Genomic DNA, 22,313 nt, shown 5'->3' on the forward strand with positions numbered 1-22,313 from the left:
GCCGAAACCAAGGCTCATGGCCTTTACCGGAATCGAACCTGGGAACCTTTGAGTCTGCAGGCTGATGCTCTAGCCACTGAGCAAACCAGTTAAGGCTAAATTTTCATTTTTAAAAATATTTTTATTTTTAGAGAGAGAGGGAGAGAGGGAAACATTGATGTGAGAGGAAAACATCAACCAGCTGCCTCCTGCTGGTGATCAAGCCCAAATCCTGGGCTCGTGCCTTGACTGGGAACCAAACCGGCAACCTTTTGGTGAATAGGCTGACACCCAACCAACTGAGCTACACTGGCCCGGGCATCGTCTTGTGTCATCTTTTATTTAAAAAATGATTATGGTACAGGAACCCCCGTGGATTAAACCACTGGTTTGCAACTCTGATTACCTATTAGAACCACCTGGAGAGCTTCTAAAATTAAGATGCCTGGGCTGCAAATACCAAGAGTTTTTGAATCAGTAGGTTTGGGGCTAGGGACAAAGGAGTTCATGTGTTTTTTAGGTTTATTTGTTTTTAAATATTTGTATTGATTTTTATGAGAGAGGAAGGGAGAGAGAGAAGTATCAAGGTGAGAGACTGAAACATCAGTTGCTGCCTCCTGCATGCTCCCTACCAGGGATGGAGCCTGCAAACCGGCCTGCCCTTGCCAGGAACCAAACCAGCAGCCCCTCTGTGCACAGGACAATGCCAACCAACCAACCCACCCCGGCCAGGGCGGGCAGTTCTCGGTGTGAAAGCTCCTGGGTAATTCTAACTGCAGCTCAGGTTAGAAGCAGTGGATTAAAGGAGAAAGTATATAAATATCCTGTTATGAAACAGTTTACTTCACCTTAAAATGCAAAACGTTTTCTCCATGCGCCACTGTTTGGGGCTGGAGACCAAACTGCCAGCGAGTGGATCTCCAGACTGAAGGCACCCCAGCACGGGTCTTACGAGCTCCACCTGCTCCCCTCCGCTCTCGAGGGTCAGGTGACAACTGCTGTGATAGATAAGCCGATGTGCACTCCCCGGAGTGGGCTACCAGTGTTTCCGTGCTCACGGAACAGAATCTCTGGTGGGGGCCAGTTAGTGGGGCTCCTGGCGTCAGAGGCAGTCTGGGATCCATCGCTGAGATCCAGGGCTCACATTCAGTACTGGCACATTGATTATGTCTGTGCTTAATAAATGAATATTAATTGAGTATTTGTCCTTGGTATTGTACAGTGTTTCTACATTATCTAATTTAACCAGTTAACTGTCACACTATTTTGAGTTTAATCTAAAAAGGTCTGTCACTTGCATCTATAGATGCTTATGGTTTACTTTTATAATGCTCCTGGAAGGCTGATTAGGAAATATATAGAGGCTTAGAGAAACAAAGAGACTTAATACGCAGAGCCGAGCAGTTAGAGGTGTCTGCCTAGGAAGCCCCTACCTGTGATTAGAAATGACATTTTAACACAAAGGAAGTCTCTCCATGGCAATCCAGCCGCTTCTCCTCGGGGTGTGGGCTTCAGAGACCGTAATTCATTCCTTTCGACAATGACTGACATATTTAGAGGTGATAGTCCTAAAAATTCTATTTCTTTGACTTTGTTACTTTTCAGACCCATTCTCAACAGTGTACTTTACATTTTTCTCCTTTGGTGTTTCATAACAGGTTTCATCTTGATTTCCTAATTTAGTTTAGTGTTAGCTTATTCTGGATAAACCTTAAATTTCTTTTGGCCAGGATATCTTTAGCAGGCTCTGCTATCCAGAGTCTTAAGAAATTAAAATACATAGCTTTGAAAGTAAATACAAGTCATGTACTGACTGCCATTCTTACCAGGCCATGTCCATTTAGCATTCCCTGAATGCCTGCTGTGTGCAGGCATCCTGCTGGGCACAGGGATAAAATGGTGAGCCAAACAGGTGTGGTCTCACACCACATGGAGCTTATGGAACTTACAGCCTCGTTGGCAGAAGTGGAGAAAAATAAATCCATCTGTCTTTTAGTGGACTTGTTATTGGATGGAGTGGGTGCTGAGGGTGGTGATATCTTGAAAAAAAGAATTTTTGAGACTTGGCACAGGGAGACTGATTTTGATTTGCCTGGAATTATACCCTTAGGTTTCCAAAGTCCCACTTCCCTTGGTCCAGGCACAGAAGACATGTAGCTGGGTTTCAGTAGAGCAAGAGGCAAAGCCAGTGTCCAGAGTTACCTCCCCATATTGGAGCCCGGTCCAATTCAGCATCAGGCTGGCTGCGGTCCATTTATGCATTGTGGGTAGAGTCCGCGTGGCTGTGGGTCATGTGGTTGAGTGGCAAGGGAGTCCCACAAACTCAGAGTCACACAAGTCCCAAGAGTCCTGAGAACAGTAAGAGCACAGAGAGCACAGGAAAGCAAATTCCTTTGTTCAGGGGATTAAAAATCTTCCTGCACTTGCAGTGGCCACACCCATTCTGGCCAACCATCTCTGCCCCCAGAGGTGTGATTGACAGTAAGCACCTTTGCTAGTCCCCCCAACTTTTTGGGCATGCATCTGTCTCCCCTTTGTTGGACCCTGTGGAGTATAAAATTGTAGCTTCCTGGTGAAGCTGCCCAAATGACATGCCCAAAATATCTGGCCTTCCCTTTGCTTCTTCCCTATCCTATCTAATAAAAGAGTAATATGCAAATTGACCATCACTTAACACACAGATAGCCGCCGCATCTGGTCAAAGATGGCCACCACAAGATGGCCGGCAAGGGAGGGACCAGGCCTGCAAGGAAGCGCAGTTGGGGGGTGATCAGGTCTGTAAAGAGGACTTTTTTTTTTAGAGGGGTACCCAGGCCTGTAGGGGAGAACAGTTGAGGGGGACCCAGGCCTGCAGGGGAGGGCAGTTGGGGCGTACCAAGCCAGCAGGGGAGGGCAGTTGGAGATGGCCAGGCCGGCAAGGGAGGGAAGTTGGGGGTGACTGGGCCAGCAGGGGAGGACAGTTGGGGAGGCACCAGGCTGGCAAGGGAGGGCAGTTGGGGGTGACCAGGCTAGCAAGGGAGGGCAGTTGGGGGTGACCAGTCCATCAGGGAAGGACAGTTAGGGGTGACCAAGTAGCATGGGAGGGCAATTAGGGACTATTGCACCAGCAGGGGAGCAGTTAGGCATCCATCAGGCTGGCAGGGGAGTGGTTAGGGGGTGATCAGGCTGGCAGGCAGGTGAGCAATTGGGAGCCAGCAATCCTGGATTGTGAGAGGGATTTCCAACTGCCCTCAAGGGATCCCAGATTGGAGAGGGTGCAGGCTGGGCAGGAATTTCATGCGCCAGGCTCTTGTCCTATCTAATAAAGAGTAATATGCAAATTAATCATCACTCCGCTACACCCACAAGCCATGCTTACAAGCCATGCCCACCAGCCAATCAGGAGCAAATATGCAAATAAACCCAACCAAGATGGCTACAGCCACAGAAAGCAGGAGGGAGGCTTGGGTTTCCCCAGCAATGAAGGAAGCCAAGCTTTCCGCCTGCCCTGGCTGGCCCAGGCCTCCACTCAAGGCTACAAAGTTTCAGTTATAGAAGATACATAAATGCTAACAGAAATGGCTGCTGCCAAGGAGCAAGCAGAAGGCGTGGCTCTGCTCCAGGCTACAAAATTTCAGTTGTAGAAGGTAAATAAACACCAGATACTGGGGGTTCCGCTTGGGTTGCCAGGGGGCATGGCCAGCCTTCAAACCACCACAGGCCCCTAGCCCAGGCTGCCCCACACCCCAAGGGAACCCCCACCCTGATCCGGAACACTCTTCAAGGCAAACCAGCGGGCCCCGACCCATGCACCAGGTCTCTATCCTCCTATCTAATAAAAGAGTAATATGCAGATTGACCATCACTTCCAACACAAGATGGCTGCCCCCATGTGGACACAAGATGGCCATCACAAGATGGCCAGCAGGGGAGGGCAGCTGGGGGGGACCAGGTCTGCAAGGGAGGGCAGTTGGGGATGATTAAGCCTACAGGGGAGGGAAGCTAGGGGTGACCAGGCTGGCAGAGGAGGGAAGTTGGGGTGACCAGGCTAGCAGGGAAGGTTAGTGGGGGGGGGGGACCCAGGCCTGCAGGGGGAGAGCAGTTAGGGACAAACAGGCTGGCAGGGGAGCAGTTAGGCATCAGGCTGGCAAGGGAGTGGTTAGGTGGTGATCAGGAAGGCAGGCAGAAGCGGTTAGGGGCAATCAGGAAGGCAGGCAGATAGTAGGTGGGAGCCAGTAGTCTTAGATTGTGAGAGGGATGTCCTGGATTGTGAGAGGGGTCCCAGATTGGAGAGGGTGCAGGCTGGGCTGAGGGACATCCCTCCATGCATGAATTTTGTGCACCAGGCCTCTAGTGTGTGTGTGTGTGTGTGTGTGTGTGTGTGTGTGTGTGTGTGTATATATGACAAATATGCAAAATGTCCCTTCAGGAGTTTGAGTGGGAGACTAGTAGTTTGATTGCTTTCCATGACCTGTGCTAACCACCAGTGCGCAGTGAGGAATGAAGGAAGGCCCCGGCCAGCATCCCAAAGGCCTTAGTCGGCCCTGATCGCCAGCCAGGCCTAGGGACCCTACCTGTGTATGAATTTCATGCACTGGGCCTCTAGTCAGTGATGAGAGAGAATTATTGATCAGCTGCCTTCTGCACGTTCCCTACTGGGAACAGATCTCACAACCCAGGCATGTGCCCTTGACTGGAATCAAACCTGGGACCCTTCATTCTGCAGGCTGATGCTCTTATCCACTGAGCCAAACAAGCTAGGGCAGTGATTGGCAAACTCATTAGTCAACAGAGCCAAATATCAACAGTACAACAATTGAAATTTCTTTTGAGAGCCAAAGTTTTAAACTTAAACTATATAGGTAGGTACATTGTTATTAGCTTAATTAGGGCACTCCTAATCTGGCCTTTTGCTAAAAACTCAAGGGGCCAAAGAGCCGCATGTGGCTCTTGAGCCGCAGTTTGCTGACCACTGAGCTAGGGCAATTAAAAAAAATAAAATTTATATATATATAAATTTTATTTTTTTATATGTATCTTAAATGGGTAATAGTCATTCATTTTATTTGAAACACGTTTCTGGAATCCTAAAGGATGCTTCAATTATAAATGGTGTAGCCTCTGTCAGAAGTGCTGAGAAAACCTATCATCCACCATTGCACTGCTGTAAGAACATCTTGCATGCATTCATTATTATGGAAAGGACACTCATGTCACTGTGGTGGTTGTTTTTATTAAATAAAGACTGGTCTGCCCTTGCCATTGTGGATCAGTTGGTTGAGCATTGTCCCACGCACCAAAAGGCCCCCAGTTCAATTCCTAATCAGGGCACATGCCCAAGTTGTGGGCTCTGTACCTGGCTCTAGTTGGGGTGTGGGCCGTAGGCAACCAATGTGTTTCTCTTACATTGATGTTTCTCTCTCTCCCTCTTTCCCTCTCTCTCTCCCTCTCTCTCCTTCTCCCGCTCTCTTCCTTCCACTCTCTAAAAATCAATGGGGAAAACAATATCCTTGGGCAAGGATTAACAACAAAACAAAATAAAAAATAAAGACTGAAGCTTGGTTTTGGTTCAAAAATGAATCAGCAATATGAACCCATAATAGGAAACACTTCACAGAAAAGACAGAAATGGAATATTTCCTTTCAACCATTATCTTAATTTCGCTAATTTTTCACCCTCTTTAGGTGATGTTCTGATTAATGTTGGCCATACCAATGTATTAGGATATACTCTTCGGGAATTTTTAAAGCTTTTGCAATGCATCACCACAGGAACAGTGCTGCAAATCGAGGTTTACCGAGATTTTATTGACATACCCCAAGAATGGCAAGACAGATATGATTTAATCCCTGAGACCAAATTCCCAGTAACATGGTAAGTAGTTCATTTTTGGAAATCTTTGCTATACTACATAATTCTCCAAGGTCCATGAAGCCAAGGGTCTTGGTTTAATATAAAAATTATCGAATGGACCATGGTAGGAGGAATTGGTGACCCTGCTAGAATAATGTCCCACGTTTCTAAATCCTTTTGGAAAGAACGGTTTACAGGAGCAGACATCGGGAAGGAGAAAGACAGGATCCTTGAACCTGGAGTTAATAAAAAAAAAGAGTAAACCATCGAATGGGAACGTTGCCTCCAAACACCCACATCACATGTCCCCCTTTTCAGTCCGTCTTTAAAGGTGCTGGGAATCCCATTCCACTTGTTTCCTGCATATCCAGCTGCTCTCTGGTTCTTCCCAATAACACTTAAGCATTTCTAAGCTCCTGTCATCTTAGCAAACCCCACCTTAACTCCACTGTCCTCTCCTGCTCCCTCTGGCCACTGTCCTGTCCCTAACTCCAAACTTGTTGGAAGAGCTGTCCCAGACAGGGCACTCCTCTGCTTTAAGTGTACTTAAGATTTAATTACTTCCCCAAGAGATTTAATCACCTTTTATCGTGAATACTAGAGCCCTGGGGCACGGATTCAGGCACCGGTGGGGTCCCTCGGCCTGCAGATAGCTCCCATTCCCCCCTTCTCCCAGCCCATAGCCCCCACCCCCACTCCCACCCCCAAGTTTTCACTACCCTGTTGCCTGTACCCAAGGGCTATGCATTTGGTTTATCTGTTCTCATCCCCCCAACCCTGTTGGTCAACCCATTTTGTTCAGTGGATGCCACAAATAAGTGGGATCATGTGATATTAGTCTTTCTAGGATTGGCTTATTTCACTCCAAACTTGTTGGAAGAGCTGTCCCAGACAGGGCACTCCTCTGCCCGTGTTAGCCTGGGCTTGCTCCCATCATGTGCCCGAGGCCTTTCCAACCCCCACCCGCACCCCCAACTTTCACATCGCTGATTCCAGTGTCTCCTCTCATCTTTATTTTGCTTGGCTTCTGAGCATTAGACACTTTACAACCTCCCGACCTCACTTTTTTTTTTTTAATTTAATAAATCTTTATTGCTCAGATTATTACAATTATTTCTCCTTTTCCCCACCATAGCTCCCTTCCACCCGGTTCCCACCCCACCCTCAGCCCTTACCCACCCCCCCATTGTCCTCATCTATAGGTGTATGATTTTAGTCCAGTCTCCTCCTGCACCCCCACACTCCTTTACCCCTGATAATTATCAATCCACTCCATTTTTCTGCCCCTGATTCACCAGTTTATTCTGTTCATCAAATTTTTAATTCACTTGGTTTTTAGATTCACTTGTTGATATATATTTGCTGATCATAATTTTTATCTTTACTTTTTTCTTCTTCCTCTTCTTAAAAAAATACCTTTCAGCATTTCATATAATACTGGTTTGATGGTGATGAACTCCTTTAGCTTTTTCTGATCTGTGAAGCTCTTTATCTGACTTTCAATTCTGAATGGTTACTTTGCTGGATAGAGTAATCTTGGTTGTAGGTTCTTGCTATTCATCACTTTGAATATTTCTTGCCACTCCCTTCTGGCCTGCATAGTTTCTGTTGAGAAATCAGCTGATAATTGTATTGGTGCTCCCTTATAGGTAACTAACTTTTTCTCTTGCTGCTTGTAAGATTCTCTCTTTGGCCGAAACCAGTTTGGCTCAGTGGATACAGTGTCAGCCTATGGACTGAAAGGTCCCAGGTTCAATTCCAGTCAAGGGCATGTACCTTGGTTGCAGGCACATCCCCAGTAGGGGGTGTGCAAGAGACAGCTGATCGATGTTTCTAACTCTCTATCCCTCTCTCTTCCTCTCTGTAAAAACTCAAAAAAAAAAAAAAAAAAAAAAAAGATTCTCTCTCTGTCTTTTGCCCTTGGCATTTTAATTATGATGTGTCTTGGTGTGGTCCTCTTTGGATTTCTTTTGTTTGGGATTCTGTGCGTTTCCTGAACTTGTAAGTCTATTTCTTTCACTAGGTGGGGGAAGTTTTCTGTCATTATTTCTTCAAATAGGTTTTCAGTATCTTGCACTCTCTCTTCTTCTGGCACCCCCATAATTCTGATATTGGTACACTTGAAGTTGTCCCAGAGGCTCCTTACACTACCTTCAACTTTCTGGATTCTCTTCTCTTTTTGCTTCTCCATAGGAGTGTCCTTTGCCTCTTTGTATTCCAAATCTTTGACTTGATTCTTCCGTTCTTCTAGTCTGCTGTTGAGTCTCTGTATAATATTTTTTATTTCAGTCAGTGTATGTTTAATTTCTAGTTGGTCCTTTCTCATGTCCTCCAGGGTCTCGTTAAATTTATCGGCCTTCTCTAGGAAATTCTTGAAAAACCTTATAACAGTGGTTGTGAACTCTATATCCAGTCTTTTGTTCTCCTCCATATCTTTTGTTTGAGATCTATTTCCTTATCTTCTCATTTTGGCTGCTTCCCTGAGTTGGTAGGGTGGCATTGTGTGCTTGGTGTCCCATATGGGCTAGTGGGTCAGCCTACCCAGTTACCTGAGGTAGACACTCTTGGTGCTCCCCTTTGTGGACTGTGTGTACAGCCTTATTGTAGTTAAGTCTTGATTGTTGTTGGTATCACTGGGAGGAATTGACCTCCAGGCCAATTGGAATGACTATCGGCTGTATATATGCCGGGATACCTTCTGTATTGGAGACAGTCTTATAAGATCAGGATTGCAAAATTGCAAAAGCCTCTATGCTCAGCTTGGATGGGGCAGAGTCTCAGGGCTGAGCTGACAGTCTTGCCTTCCAGTCAGTTCTGCCCTTGCGCATGCACCTCGGATCTCTGCCTTCTGCAGCTCCTGGCTCCCCAGAGTCTCCCAGTCTCAGAATCTCTGGGTGCCTTTCTCTACAGTTCAGACTCCACCCATATGAGCCTGGGTCCACAGGGTTTTGGCTGGGGCTGGGGTTCAGTGCAGTCAGGGGCTTCCTTTCCCCTCCCGCCAGCCAGGCACTCGGCTGCCCTTCCTCTCTGTGAGCACGTCTCCCTACCTCAGTGCTTTGCAGCTCCCCTGGTCCCCTGGTGAGTCTCTTTCCTTTCTAGTTGTAGATTTCCCACTCAGCCAGCTTTCCTGTGGGGTTTTGGATGATGTTCATTCTTTTAGTTGTTGTTTTGAAATTGTTGTGCGAGGTGGCAGCTTAAGTGCTTACCTAGGCCAACCTCACTCTTGTTGAAACATCACCTGCTTCCCACTGATACCCACTCCCCTGATTCTCCTATGACCTCTGGTCACTTTCTCTTGGTCTCCTTTTCCCCAGCTTTGGAGTCCCTAGGTTTAATCTTTGGCTCTCTCCTCCCAATCTCCTGGGCAATCTCAATGATCCTTTTGGTTTCTGTTACTATGTCTGCCTCATCGAACAAGTCAGAAATTTAGGGGCTGTCCTTGATTTTTCTATCTCCCTGGTCTTCCCCTTTCCCCAGTAATCACGAAGACTTGTCAGTTATCTCCCGATTTGTCAGCTTCTCTCTGGCTACCACCACCATCCTCATTAAAGCCACTATTTTGTCTCCCTGCACCTACTCTTTTTTTTTTTTTTTTTAATCAATCTTTATTGTTCATACTATTACAAAGGTTCCTCATTTCTTCCCTCCTCCACCAGGTTCCCACCCCACCCTCCGCCCCCTCCCCATCCCCCATTGTCCTCATCCATAGGTGCACAGTTTATGTTCAGTCTCTTCCTCCCTCCCTTTCCCCGCAGTAAATCCCCTTTCAGATAGTAAATCAGTTACTTAGCATTTTCTCCTATTAATAATACCTCCACATACCCAATGATACACCTCACACAAAAGACCAAATAGGTCAACCAGCCTCATCCAGGCCCCACCCAAGGCACTCACAGATCAACACCCCAGCGCTATACTAACTCAACATATCCAGATCTAAGCCTTCATCACTTGATTCAGCAGACCCTCAAGTTCCCACAAAAGTTTCTAGCCATGTCTGAGAGGCAGCCGTGGGGCAGGGGCAGGCGAGGAGCGAGCTGCTCCGGGCCTGGATGCTCCGGGCCTGGCCTCCGCCGCTCTGGTCTGCTCCACAACCAGCTGCTCCCGACCTAGTTGCTCTGGACCTGGCTGCCGCTGCTCCGGGCCTGGCCGCACCCGACCCGGCTGCTCTGGGCCCGGCCGCTCCGGGCCCGGCCGCTCCAGGCCTGGCAGCTGCTGCTCCGGGCCTGGCCGCACCTGACCCGGCTGCTCTGGGCCTAGCTGCTCCCAGCCTGGCAGCCGCTGCTCCAGGCCTGGCCGCACCAGAACCGGCTGCTCCGGGCCTGGCCGCTCCCAGCCTGGCAGCAGCTGCTCCGGGCCTGGCCGCACCATACCCGGCTGCTCCGGGCCTGGCCGCTCCCAGCCTGGCAGCCTGCACCTACTCTTGTTCCCTGTTCTCTACATAGAATGATCCTTTTACAATGCAAATCGTATTGTGACATGCCTTAGCATCTTTAAGACCTTCCTTTGTTATTAGGATAAATGGTCCAGTCCTTATGTTGGCCTCACTCCAGGACCACTCCCCTGCCCTCCAGAGTCCACTTGGCTCTCAGCTCTTACCTCGCTGCTTTGCTGCAGAGCCTTTGCATGGGACCCTGCGATGTGTTCTCTCAGTCCTGTGTCTCTCCTCAGCACTGATCCAAATTGCAATGAAATAATCCTCATAACCAATTGTTTCTGTGCTGCCTGGGGGAATGCGAACTCAGTGAAGGCAGGGACAGGTCTGTTTGTTATGCCAAACTCGCCACAGGACTTTGTGATTGAGAGCCCAGTTACTCAGTGAGTGAAAATTTAAATCCAGCTTTGGAACTCTGGCAATCATTTAATCTGAGAGCTTGTTCATATGTTAGCACAGGAGCATTAGGGACCCACTGAGGACCAGATACGTGAGAAGCTGGGTAGAACACGAGAACATCTTCAGTGAGCAGCTCAGTGCTGATGCAGGAGTGGTCCTTATGAGATCCTGACAGGTCTCCTGAGCGCTCGTTGCTGCAGCTCTGAACCTTTATTGGGATGGGCCAAAGGGACCTGGCTGGCGCTGAAGTGTGTGGTTCCATGTAGTAGCCACCAGCCACATGTGGCTATTAAGCACTTGAAATGTGAGGATTTGCAAATGAGGAGCTGTAAATTTTATTCATGTTTAATCAGTGTAAATTTAGCAGCCACACCGAGCTGGTGGCCTGGTACTGGGGAGTGTTTCTTAAGCCGGGGCTGTAAATTATTTGCTCATACAACTACTGTGCTCTAAGCATTATTATAGAGTCTGAGATTCAGAATACTGAAATAGCACAACTTAAGTGTGAGGCTAAACCCCCACAGGAAAGGGCTGAGGGTTCGATTCCTGGTCCCAGGCTGGGAAACAACCAATCGAAGTCTCTTTCACATTGATGTTTCTCTCTCTCTCTTTCCCTCCCTCTCTCCTGCTTTTTGTAAAAGAAATCAACAGAAAAAATATCCTCGAATGAGGATTGAAAAAAAAAAAAAAAGTAACTTTCATTCACTATTCTTTTATTTCCAGCACAACGAAGAAAACTGAGCAGGCAAAAGATGACTTTCTCGCAAGCAGTGATGACAAGGAAGATGTAGTTTTAGATAAAAAACTTAAGTATTATAAACCCCCCAAGTCCACTGAGCATCAGCCTGCAAGGAGACCTGTGTCCATCTCCAGAGAATGGCATGAATACGAAAAGAAGGATCGGCCTGTCAGCGTGGGAACAGACCTTCAGTGTGACATTGTGGTTCACGGGGACGACGAGAAGGAAGTGAGAGCCCCTTCCCCGTACTGGATGCTGGCGAAGCAGGACAGGGACAGCTCCTCCTCCTCCTCCGCCTCCTCCGCCTTCTGGCTGGAAGACTATGCGCAGGCCGAGAAGGGCAAGGGCCAGCCCGCAGCGGGCGTCCGTTAGCAGGTGGCCATGGGCGCTCATGGAGCATTCCTCTGGCAGCCCGTGTCGGTGCACTGCCGCGCACAGCTTGCTGGGCTCACAGGAGAGTGTGCACACCCACCAGTTCTTTTCCACTGCTGGGAAGCCTCTACGCCTGCTCAGCGTGACAGCAGACTTCCCGAGTGCCACACGGCCTCACGCAGCTCGTTCTCAAACAGCTCACTCAGATCGCTGCCGCGCTCCTTTCTGAGAATGGCAATGTCAGACAGGGTAAACACAGGAGAGAATTTCGCTTTTTAAGGTAAGTACCACATTGTTGTTTAGATGTGCAGTTTCTCCTTTTACAAACTTCAAGTGCCCTACTTAATAGGAAAAGTACTTTTTTTTTGCTAGTTGTTCATATTAGAATTTTTTCCCTTTTCTGCCCCACTTTTATTTGAACGTTGGGCTGGTAGTTAATGAGGGAAAGCTCAGCTCTGCGTAGTGAAGGGAAGGCAGACCTAAAATGAAGCAGTGGGAACACAGGGCACAACTGGTGGGGAATTTTTGTTTTTCAGAAATAACTCTTATTGTGCTCTGGCCCGTGTGGATCAGTTGGTTGGGTGTTGTCCCAAGCACTGAAAGGTTGTCGATTCCTGGTCAGGACACGTGCCTGGGTGGTGGGCTGATCCCCAGTGGGGGAGGTGTAGGAGGCAGCCAATCGTTTCTCTCTCCCTTTCTCTTCTTTTAAAAAAAATAAAAAGAGAGAGAAATAACTCTATTGCAAAAAGGCAAAAAAAAGAGGGTAAAACCTAGCCCATTAATTGTTTTTACCTAAAAGGAGAGATTTTTAATTGCTTTTATCTTTTAAAAAGCCACCAATACTAGTATGGAAATATTTACTGGTATCCGCTCACCTCACTTGTAGTAATTTCTCGCAGTTATATCCTGTTGTCCTTCACATCTGAAACAGGCTGCAGTTCCGTCGGGCCCGGGGCTCCCTCTCTGGCTCTTGCCGTCTCCTGTGGCTCCCAGATCATGGCTCTGGGTGGCTGTCTCTGATGGAGGGTCAATGGCGTGAAGGTGCGTAGCCTGGACACCAGAGAAGGTGGTGAAGTGCAAGGAGATCCTGGGGGTGATGTGGCCACCTTCGTAAAGCAAGATGCTGCCGGCCAGACTGCCTGGGCCCGTATGATGCAGCCTCCGAGGCCGAGGAGGGCAAGGGGAGCTGGTTTATCTGCTGGGCCGAGTCTGCACCAAGAAGCAACTTACGGGGATCAAGCATGCATTACAAGCAAACTGCCCCGAGGAGGAGGACCGTGGGCCACTGGCAGAGAAGCTGGGGCAGAGCTGCGGTCTCCCTGGAGCAAGCCTTCGCGAGCCCTCCAGCCCTGCCCGGAGCGCCTGGCAGCCCCTCCTGCGGGATCCAGCAGGGGGAGAACTAGCCCCTCACCAGGTGCCAAACAGCCCCCCCCCCCCCCCCCCCCGCCTTCCTCCCCAATCCAGGCCTGAAGGTTCTGGCCTTCCCAAACCCCTTTTGATATTTTGACTCCCTTTGGGTTCAGACAGACCAAGTCCCCCCACCCCAGGCACCCCAGTTTTGGAGAGGGCCTGTATTTTTTTTAAATGACACTCCTACTTGTAACCTGTTCCTCCCCTTTCCCAGGCTGCCAACTTCTAACTACAGTAGTGACCCTGCGGTGACTGTTCAGTTCTGTGTGTAAACGGAATGCTGGGAAGATAACCCTCCCCACGCCGCCTGGTTCCCCTCCCCCTTTCCACCTGTCACGGCTACTCAGGGAAGCAGGACCAGGAAGGGGCTCTTAATAAAAAAAAAAAAAGGAAAACGAAAAACCAAACCAAACCATGTCTGCAGAAAATAAACTTGTTGATTAACTGATTAGGAAAAATGCCAAGCAACACTTAGAATATTTTATTGACTTCAGGTAAGGAGGGAACAATTTCTTGCATGTATACTTTTGAAGGTATTTCCCCTCACTGAAAACCAAGACAAACGTTACATTACAGACGTGGAACTTTCATGTTTGCTGCCCTGGATTGAGAAAATGTCCAGCTCTTTCCTACAATGTGCTTACGGCTTATAGCTCATCCACAAAAGGTGTATGCCCCAAATTTCCGCTCGCTGCCATTGACTTCTTGCCAGAAACAAACTTCTTTGCAGCCTTTGAGTAAACAAACAAAAGGCAGGAAGTTAAAGTAAGAACATGTACTGTCACGTACTTAAAAAGCACTTATTCTGTTCCTTCAAGACCTTATGGACAGGACACTAAGCCGCTAGTGAAGCTGAGCTACAGGACAGGGCGGGTAGGTTTCAACTTGAGGAAAAGCTCGGCTGTTCCTGTGAGCACCTGGTCTCCCGTGTGACTGGGTGAGGGGTGCTCTCTGTGAGGGGTAAGGACAGCCTCACCGGCATTGCAAACAGGGCAGAGGTGGCCTTGGGTGGGCTGTGGACTTCCTGTTTCTGTATTACAAAGGCAAATGGTCTGAGTTAATAAAAACACACTGATTACTAACTGAAAAGCCACATTTTAGTGTTCTTTACACCACGACCAGGTTGGTGCGGTTACGTCTAATACCATGAGTATCATCCTCCACATGGTCTCAGGCACCTTTTCTTCAAGCACGGTTGTGGTGGTGGTGGTGGTGGTGGTGGCGGCGGCAAATGAGGACAGACGCTTGGAAGAGTAGCCAACTGAAAGGTCAGGGTCACTGCCTTAACATAAGCTGTCTTTTTCCTATCCCCACGGTAGACCTATTGTTGAGAAGGTTCAGGCCTCTACAATGGAAGGGCGGCTGACATTTTTAATACAGAAATGACTGGGAAAATCTACTGACTTTGGATTTATTCTGTAGATCATGTGCTTGTTCGGCATATTAGGGATTACAAAGAAAAGCTAGAAGACATATTCCTTGCTCTCAAAACAACTCATCTTGTAGAAAATAATATATATGAAAAAAATATAGCAAGAGCAGGAGAATGTCTTAGACTGTGAAGACAAAAGAAAATCTTGAGATGCTGGATCAGGAAGGGTTGGCAGGACAGAGTTTGTTTCTGGGGAGTGAAAAGAAAAAATATCCACCTTGACTATTAGTTTGAATCGTAAAATTGCCAATATTTGATTTTTATTGACCTCTAACAATTTAAAATGTTTAACCTAATGGTAATTTAGATAACTGAGAAAGAAACATAAATCCCAAGTTGACAAGGAAGCTACTTGCAGGTTTGATGGTGCTGAGCCTCCTGCCTCCACACCAGGTGGGAAGGCACCCGCAGCTCCAGAGTCACACACACAGCCCAGGGAAGCTGAGCGTGCCTTCTGAAAAGGGGTCACTAAAGGTCAAGGCACCGAAGTTCAATGGTAAGTGCTCATTTGCTTACGCTTATGACGTCACTGTCTGCTACTGAGTCAATCTGCTGAAGGGCTGCGGGCGGTGCCACGTAGGAGCCAGCAACGAGAGCCTGCGACCCGATTTCGTCCAGGAAACCCCCCGAAGACTCCACCGACATCAGGTACCCAGCTTTCAGCTTGTTCCTGTCCAACCAAAGGCGATGAATTCAGAAGCCAGTTTTATAGAGAAAGGTGATTTTATAAGTGTTCCCAAACTCTCAAAAATATTTTGTAAATATGCAAAATTAACAACTTTGAAATCTTACAGTGCTAAAGATTTCCCTTCTGTTTCTTCAGCCCACCAACTATTTTATTATTTACATTATCATTTAGGAAATTGTCAATACAAGATTATATGAAAAAACCCAACAGATTGCCTTTTGATCTTTGGACTAGAACTTAGATCTAATTGAAATTATTTTAAAGTTCTGATTAATGAAGTAACTCTTAATACCTACTTTTTTGGTGATAATTTTAGGCATTGCTATTAAAGAAAAATATTTGGGCTCTTAAGGCACTGCAATTCTGTAGCTATCTTCCTAATCGCAGCCCAATTTCTATCCTGGGATTTGTACCATTGAGGGCAGGAAGTAATGCAGAGGCAGGTGGGTAAAGACAGTATAGGTCTTATAAATCCCAGCAGGGTCAATGTGGGCACAAAAGCATCAAAATGAGGTAAAACCAAATCTAATTCACAATTTTCCCAGAAAGAAACTGGTGTTTAATAAGGCACCTGAGTTATATAACTCTCAAACTACCTTCTTTTGCCATGCTGTACCAAGACTTCCATTTAAACATAATTACAATTATATGCAATTTTATCAAATTGTCAATTAAAAAAAATTTTACCTGCAATAAACTTGACCAAGAGATTATTAGTTTGTCCCTTCAGAAATGATACCTTACTTTCTCTCTCTCACTACAGGAAGATTAAGAAACCTATAAGAGAAAATATCAACTCTATCTAGATGGCAGAAAACTTTCTTTAAAAAAAAAAAAAAATTACTAGAGGCCTGGTGCATGAATCTGTGTACGGGTGGTGTCCCTCTGGTGGCCTATATGACTGGGCCAAAACCCGCGGCCCAGTGCTGCCTGCCGCTCCTGCTCACCCTGTGCCCACTGCACACGCAGTCCCAATTGATGGGAGAGGCTGGCACTACCACCAGCCAAGGGGAGTGGCCTGCGGGATCAGGCTGAAACCGGCTCTCTGACATCCCCCGAGGGGTCAGGATTGCAAGAGGGTGAAGGCCAGGCTGAGGGACCCTGCTGGGGAGGGATCATGGGAAGGCTCCAGGGCAAGTCTGGCCCATCTCGCTCAGCCCCAATCAGCCGGACCCCAGCAGTAAGCTAACCTATTGGTCGGAGCATCTGTCCCCTGGTAGTCAGTGCACGTCACAGCGAGCGGCTCAGCAGCCTTAACATATCATTAGCATATTATGCTTTGACTGGTTGTTCGGTGGTTCTGCTGTTCAGATATTTGCATATCATTCTTTTATTATATAGGGTTTTTATTGATTTCAGAGAGGAAAGGAGAGATAGAAACATCAATGATGAGAGAGAATCACTGATCCGCTGCCTCCTGCATATCCCATCTCACTGGGGAATCGAGCCTGTAAGCCGGGCATGTGCTCTTGACCGGAATCGAACCTGGGACCCCTCAGTTCGCAGGCTGATGCTCTATAAACTGAACCAAACCAGCCAGGGCAGAAAACAAACATTCTTGACATTAATAACGCAAAATTCCACTTTCTACATGTTGCCACACCTTATAAAAATTGCTATTTATTTATTATTTGAAAGGCAATTTCTTAGTGTGTTCAGTATGACAAGAATAATAACATGAACGAGAACAGAAGTGACCAATCAGGTGCTTTCTCCTGGTTTGTATTCACTGTTATACTTCTTGCGTGGGCAACACTTAGCACCCTGCTGACCGGCTATTTCAAGTCAGAACTTCTGCATTACTTTTTCTACAACTGAATATTAAATGAAAGTATCTAAAAAAAACTTAAATGTACTTTATTTTGTCATATGTTATATTTTAAAAATATTTTTGGGTGTATTTTATTGTATAACATGTATTTACATGCAATGGTACTAACCAAGTTTTAATTCTTATTGTGTTTCACTATGCTTTCCCTTAGAAGAACATCCTTTATATGCCCTAGTGAGAGATTTTTTTTTTTATCACTGGTTACTATTTTTGGTAAAACATGATCTTTAAATTTTCCTGAGAATCTGAGTGGTGGATCTTTATTTGGAGCTCTTCTAGATATAATGGAAGAGGTGCGAGGTTGTGGGCTGCATTCAGTTGAATTTTATGTAATCCACTCTAGTGATTTTGAGCACAAAATTTTTGTACATTAAAAAAACAACAAACTATTATACAAAGAAATTTTAAATGCATTGAAAAGGTACAATTTATCAAAAAGAAACCCACTTTTTTTTTTCATGCCATTTGATACTTGTGTGCAAGATAATACTGCTGTACACCAAATATTGACCTGCCTGACTCTCTTTCTATATCTGATGCAATCCACTGTGCATGCAGGTTTTGTGATGTTATTTACATGTGGATATCGTAGAGATGTCATGACTGGTCGATATCATACGTATATGATATGGCCTTTTATCTATGTAAGGAGAATAATGGAACCTCTACAAAAACGTCACTTCTCTCTGAAGGCTCTTTGATTTTTCTTATAGTAGCTCTGGCAATCCACGCATGATTCTTCCTTATTGTTCCACAGACCAGTGTTTTATTCTTCAATAATAGCTCACCTTAAACACGCTGTTGTAGTAATTATCATGGTGACTTTGAGGCCAAGAACCAAGAAAAGACCGTTAAGATGGGTATCATCTGTTGTAACTTTTTACCTTCACTCGTATGTATCTTGAAATTGCAAATATAGCCACTCTCACAGTATTTGTATGATGCGTCCTCTCCATGGAGTCACTCTTCATCTGGTTGTAACTGCTGTTTTGTAGTATGAAGATTGATATTTGAGATAAATGACCCAACAGAGGTCTGAGTTTGTAAAGATGGTCTGTGTTACATGCTGCTTGTGAATTACTGTTCAGATGAAAGAATGTAAGTATTTGCTTGAACCTCTTTGCAGTCATAGGTTTTGAAAATAAAGGGTTGGTTGACCATTCTGGTTTCTTCGTTAGTCCCGTCAATATAATTAAACCAAGAAAGATCTTTATTTCCAGATAAGTAACGTCCATCCATAATGAAATTTTAGCAGAGGTTTTGTGGTATTTTTCTATTTGGTGATGGTATAAATTGGTTTGAGAATAAGATAAAACAAAAACAAAAAACCCACACTTATAATAAAAAACGTGGTGAGTCTTTAAAGTAAACAATTCTGCCTGCAGTATTTGTATGATCCTACAAGGCTGGTAAAATGCTTTCCTGCTATTCTTCTTCACAATCATTTTCATTGTCAGACACGTTTCTCTTTTGCCTTCATGATGGTCTAATGTCAGACTCATCACTATCTTCTGACAAAGCACTATCTTCCAGCTGACTACCACAATCACTCTGCACATAATCTGCTCACATGTTCTTCTCTGCTGCAATGTGTCTTTGTAAAACTTTTGCCATAAGAAAAGATGGATGAAAAGAATTAGATGTATTGCTCATCCTATCTCTGGAAATACTGACTGGTGAGCTGAGAAAAAGAAACGCATAATGAAGAGGAAAAGCAGTGAAGTGGCTCATACCTGAGCCTGACCAAAGATAGCTGAGGAAACAGTCCAAAGTGCTCTTAAAACTCTGTACTGCTTTCAGACCTTAAACTACTTACATTACTGTAAGCAGAAAGACGAGTTACCTCGTGGTGGTCAGATCATGGAGACCAGTTGAGTTTTAGGACTCATATTTTGAATTGTCCTAAATGGATGGAGTCAAAGTTAAATGTTTTAAAATGCTGTATGAAAATGTAACCTCATTTCCAACTCTGCCAAAAGTCTGTCTCTGTTAGTCAGACCCTGGAACTGCCCAGTCAGGGGTGCTGTTTGCACTTTCAGCGAGGACAGTGGGAATTTAAATTCACCAAACAGGAGATGAGTACTTCAGTCTTTAATCAGACATATTTTTCTGGTCTATCACATCAGTAAAAAAAAAAACAAAAACAAAAAAAAAACAAAAAAAACGTTGCCAATGCTATGGTCATACAGGCACTCATATCCTGGTGGTGTAACTGTAAACTGGTGTAACCTTTTCACATTGTGACTTCGAATATAAGAATAAAAATATAACCACACGCATACATACATTTTATATATATATTTTACTGATTTCATAGAGGAAGGGAGAGGGAGAGAGAAACATCAATGATAAGAGAATCATTGATTTGCTACCTCCTGCCAATCCTATTAAGGATCGAGCCCGCAATCTGGGACTCTCTAATCCACAGACTGATGCTCCATCCACTGAGGCAAATCAGCTAGGACCACACATACGTTTAAGGCAGAGCTTTCACTATAATGTTTACACCTCTTAACACAGTTGTGATCTATACCAAGAAATTAATATGAATGACAAATGTTTTAAACCCAAAGATAACTTTGATGTTTTGAGATAACAATTATTATTTATGACCAATATTTAGTAATCTGAATAGAATCATCTATATATATAAAAGGCTAAGTGACCATCGCATCTGAAACAACTGAACGGACGACTGAGCAAGCTGCTTGGGGTTACCAGGCCAGCAGGAGCAGTTGGGAGCAGCTACACCTGCAAGGGGGGGCAGTTGGGGGTGACCAGGCCACCTGGGGGAGGCAGTTAGGTGCAATGAGGCAGGCAGGCAGATGAGAGTTAGAAGCCAGTGGTCCCAGATTGTGAGAGGGCTGTCTGGCAGTCAGACATCCCCTGGGGGGTCCCGGATTGGAGAGGGTGCAGGCTGGGCTGAGGAGAACCCGCAGCCGTGCATGAATTTCATGCACCGGGCCTCTAGTAACGTTATAAACAGAGAAATCATTGGGAATGAAAGGTCTTTTTTTGTGCTTGTAATGTTCAAATTTGTACAATAAACACTATCAATAGGACAGAATTATATATACAATATGAACAATTACGTTTAAAAATGCATAAAAATGGTCAAGAAAATATGCATGTTAACACTTGTATATCTTAGGTGGTAGGATACAGCCTTGTTTCCCTTTTAAATATTCTTCTATATTGCCGAAACCGGTTTGGCTCAGTGGTAGGTCTGCGGACTGAAGGGTCCTAGGTTCGATTCCGGTCAAGGGCATGTACATTGGTTGCGGCACATCCCCGGTCGGAGATGTGCAGGAGGCAGCTGATCGATGTTTCTCTCTCATCGATGTTTCTAGCTCTTTAACCCTCTCCCTTCCTCTCTGTGAAAAATCATAAAATATATTCTTCTATATCTTGCACTTCCCTTTTGTGCATACATTACAATATTGTCATAGCTAAAAAAATATAACTTTCACATAATTTAAACACAAAACACAGCTACTCCTGAAACTTACTTGGCAGCCTGGACATCTGTGCTGGAAAGGTTTCCTTGAGCAATTGCTTTGACTTGGTTGTAGGCAGCCTTGATAACCTAGGACAGACATTGAAAACTGGTCACCTCTAAGCAGTGCCAGCTTCTATAGCAATCAAATGCTCCTCTAAGGCAAACACACAGCGGGGAGGTTAGCTGCAGAGAAAGAGCAGAGTGTCCATTTGGGATTCTTAAGTCACCACGTGTTCCTTATCTTTCCAATGTTCCATCAAGTAGCTGTCTGTATAACTTACAGTATCTGAGTAGCAAAATTTCTTACAGAAGTGGCAGAGGATGGCAGTAGGGTCTAGGAAAAGCACACTCTGACTTATCATCCCCTTTAGAGAATAAGCACTTCTAAAATGTCCCCAGCCTCTCAAAGAATCTTGTAGTAAACACTGCTGTCTTAGTGTTCACTGAGAAGTAGAATCCATCCAGCCAGTGACAACCTGACAATGCTTGGGAGCTGCAGTTAGAAGAATCAGGTTCCAGTGCTGTGGGTGAGCACGTGATAAATATTTGCTGAATGAGTCAATTAATAAACCTGGCCCACGATTCTCTCCACCCCAACCTTGGCACTATTCTGGGTCTGCTACTTCATGTCCCCCCTCATTCATCACCTAAATTCTAGGACCTTCTATTTCAGCTGCCCATGTCCATAGGCACACCCTAGGCCTGGCCATCAACTAGATTTGCCCCGCCCACTAAATTCTCAATTTGAAAACCTCCGGCCTATGTCTTAAAACATGCTGTCCGTATTTTTCCACTTTGTCAAGATCTTTAGTTCCTTGGTTTATCTCAATCAGTGAGGTCCCTCTGGCTTCACTTCTCGTTAATTCCTTGGTAATGTAAATTATTGTTTAATTAAAGTCCTACTTTGGTAAACCGCTAAGACCTCTCTATGGTAACTAAAGGGAGGTTAATCCAGGGTAGATCAAAATGGTCTTTACTGTTCTTTCCTGGCTCCAAATGCACCAGTTTCTCTTCTTGTTCTTCCTGTTTTCTTGGCCATTTTCCTGAGTCAATTGGAGCACCTTCAAGTACAGAGCATAGGAGCTTCGGTTTTCTCCTATGGTTTCTCATACCAAACCCTGATTTCAACACAGTGTGTGTACCGAGGACTCCCAGATACACTCTGCACTTCCCTGTGTCACCTGAGCTCTCAATTTAGACGTCCCAGAGACAACTCAAAGCCACTTCTCCAACAGACCCAGACACCACCGAGGAGCTTCTTTCCTCTCTCCTGCAAGCACTGTGTACGTGTCTCAGGCTCCTCCATAGCAGGGACGCTTCCATGATATCCCAGAGCTCTGCTAAGTCATGTCAGGTCATTCAAACACTCCACATCTTAAGGTAAAAGCTTGTTAGAGTTGATGAGTTTGCAACTTACATCTCCAGCAGCTGCAGCCTGCGAGATAGTATAAATCCCAAAGAGTCCAGAATCCGAGTAACTGGCATTGAAAGCAGAAACCTGAAATATAATGAAACTCAACTGTACGCCATTCTACCAGGTGGAATAGTGCACAACTTCCTTATGGTTGTCTCACAAAACTTATACCTTCACAATGTAAGTAAATAGACCAGCATTTCATTTAGCCAGTCTGTCAAGGACTGAAGCGTTATCTCTTTCAAAATGATCATTTAAAAAAAAAAAGTATTTTTATTGATT

At 45.5% G+C, this 22,313-nt stretch overlaps 2 protein-coding genes across 2 annotated transcripts in view; one reads left to right on the forward strand and one right to left on the reverse strand.

Annotated features, from left to right (window-relative positions):
* Nucleotides 1–13,508, forward strand: part of PDZD9 (PDZ domain containing 9) — a gene marked incomplete at its 5' end in the record, with an annotated part of 38,747 nt that extends 25,239 nt beyond the window's left edge. The window contains 2 exons of the mRNA XM_084882148.1: nt 5,644–5,833; nt 11,370–13,508. Coding sequence (XP_084738274.1) covers nt 5,644–5,833; nt 11,370–11,757 — 578 coding nt within the window. The 3' untranslated portion in view covers nt 11,758–13,508. The remainder of the gene's footprint in view (nt 1–5,643; nt 5,834–11,369) is intronic.
* Nucleotides 13,509–13,633: 125 nt separating this feature from the next.
* The window catches only part of UQCRC2 (ubiquinol-cytochrome c reductase core protein 2), a 29,985-nt gene continuing 21,305 nt past the window's right edge, over nt 13,634–22,313 (reverse strand). Inside the window, exons 11-14 of the mRNA XM_084882743.1 lie at nt 22,035–22,115; nt 20,628–20,704; nt 15,116–15,269; nt 13,634–13,898 (exon numbers count right to left, since the gene is read on the reverse strand). Of these exons, the coding sequence (XP_084738869.1) occupies nt 13,815–13,898; nt 15,116–15,269; nt 20,628–20,704; nt 22,035–22,115 (396 nt within the window). The 3' untranslated portion in view covers nt 13,634–13,814. The remainder of the gene's footprint in view (nt 13,899–15,115; nt 15,270–20,627; nt 20,705–22,034; nt 22,116–22,313) is intronic.

The sequence above is a fragment of the Pipistrellus hanaki genome (assembly GCF_964339955.1).
Source record: "Pipistrellus hanaki genome assembly, chromosome: 4".
NCBI classification, from domain to species: Eukaryota; Metazoa; Chordata; class Mammalia; order Chiroptera; family Vespertilionidae; genus Pipistrellus; species Pipistrellus hanaki.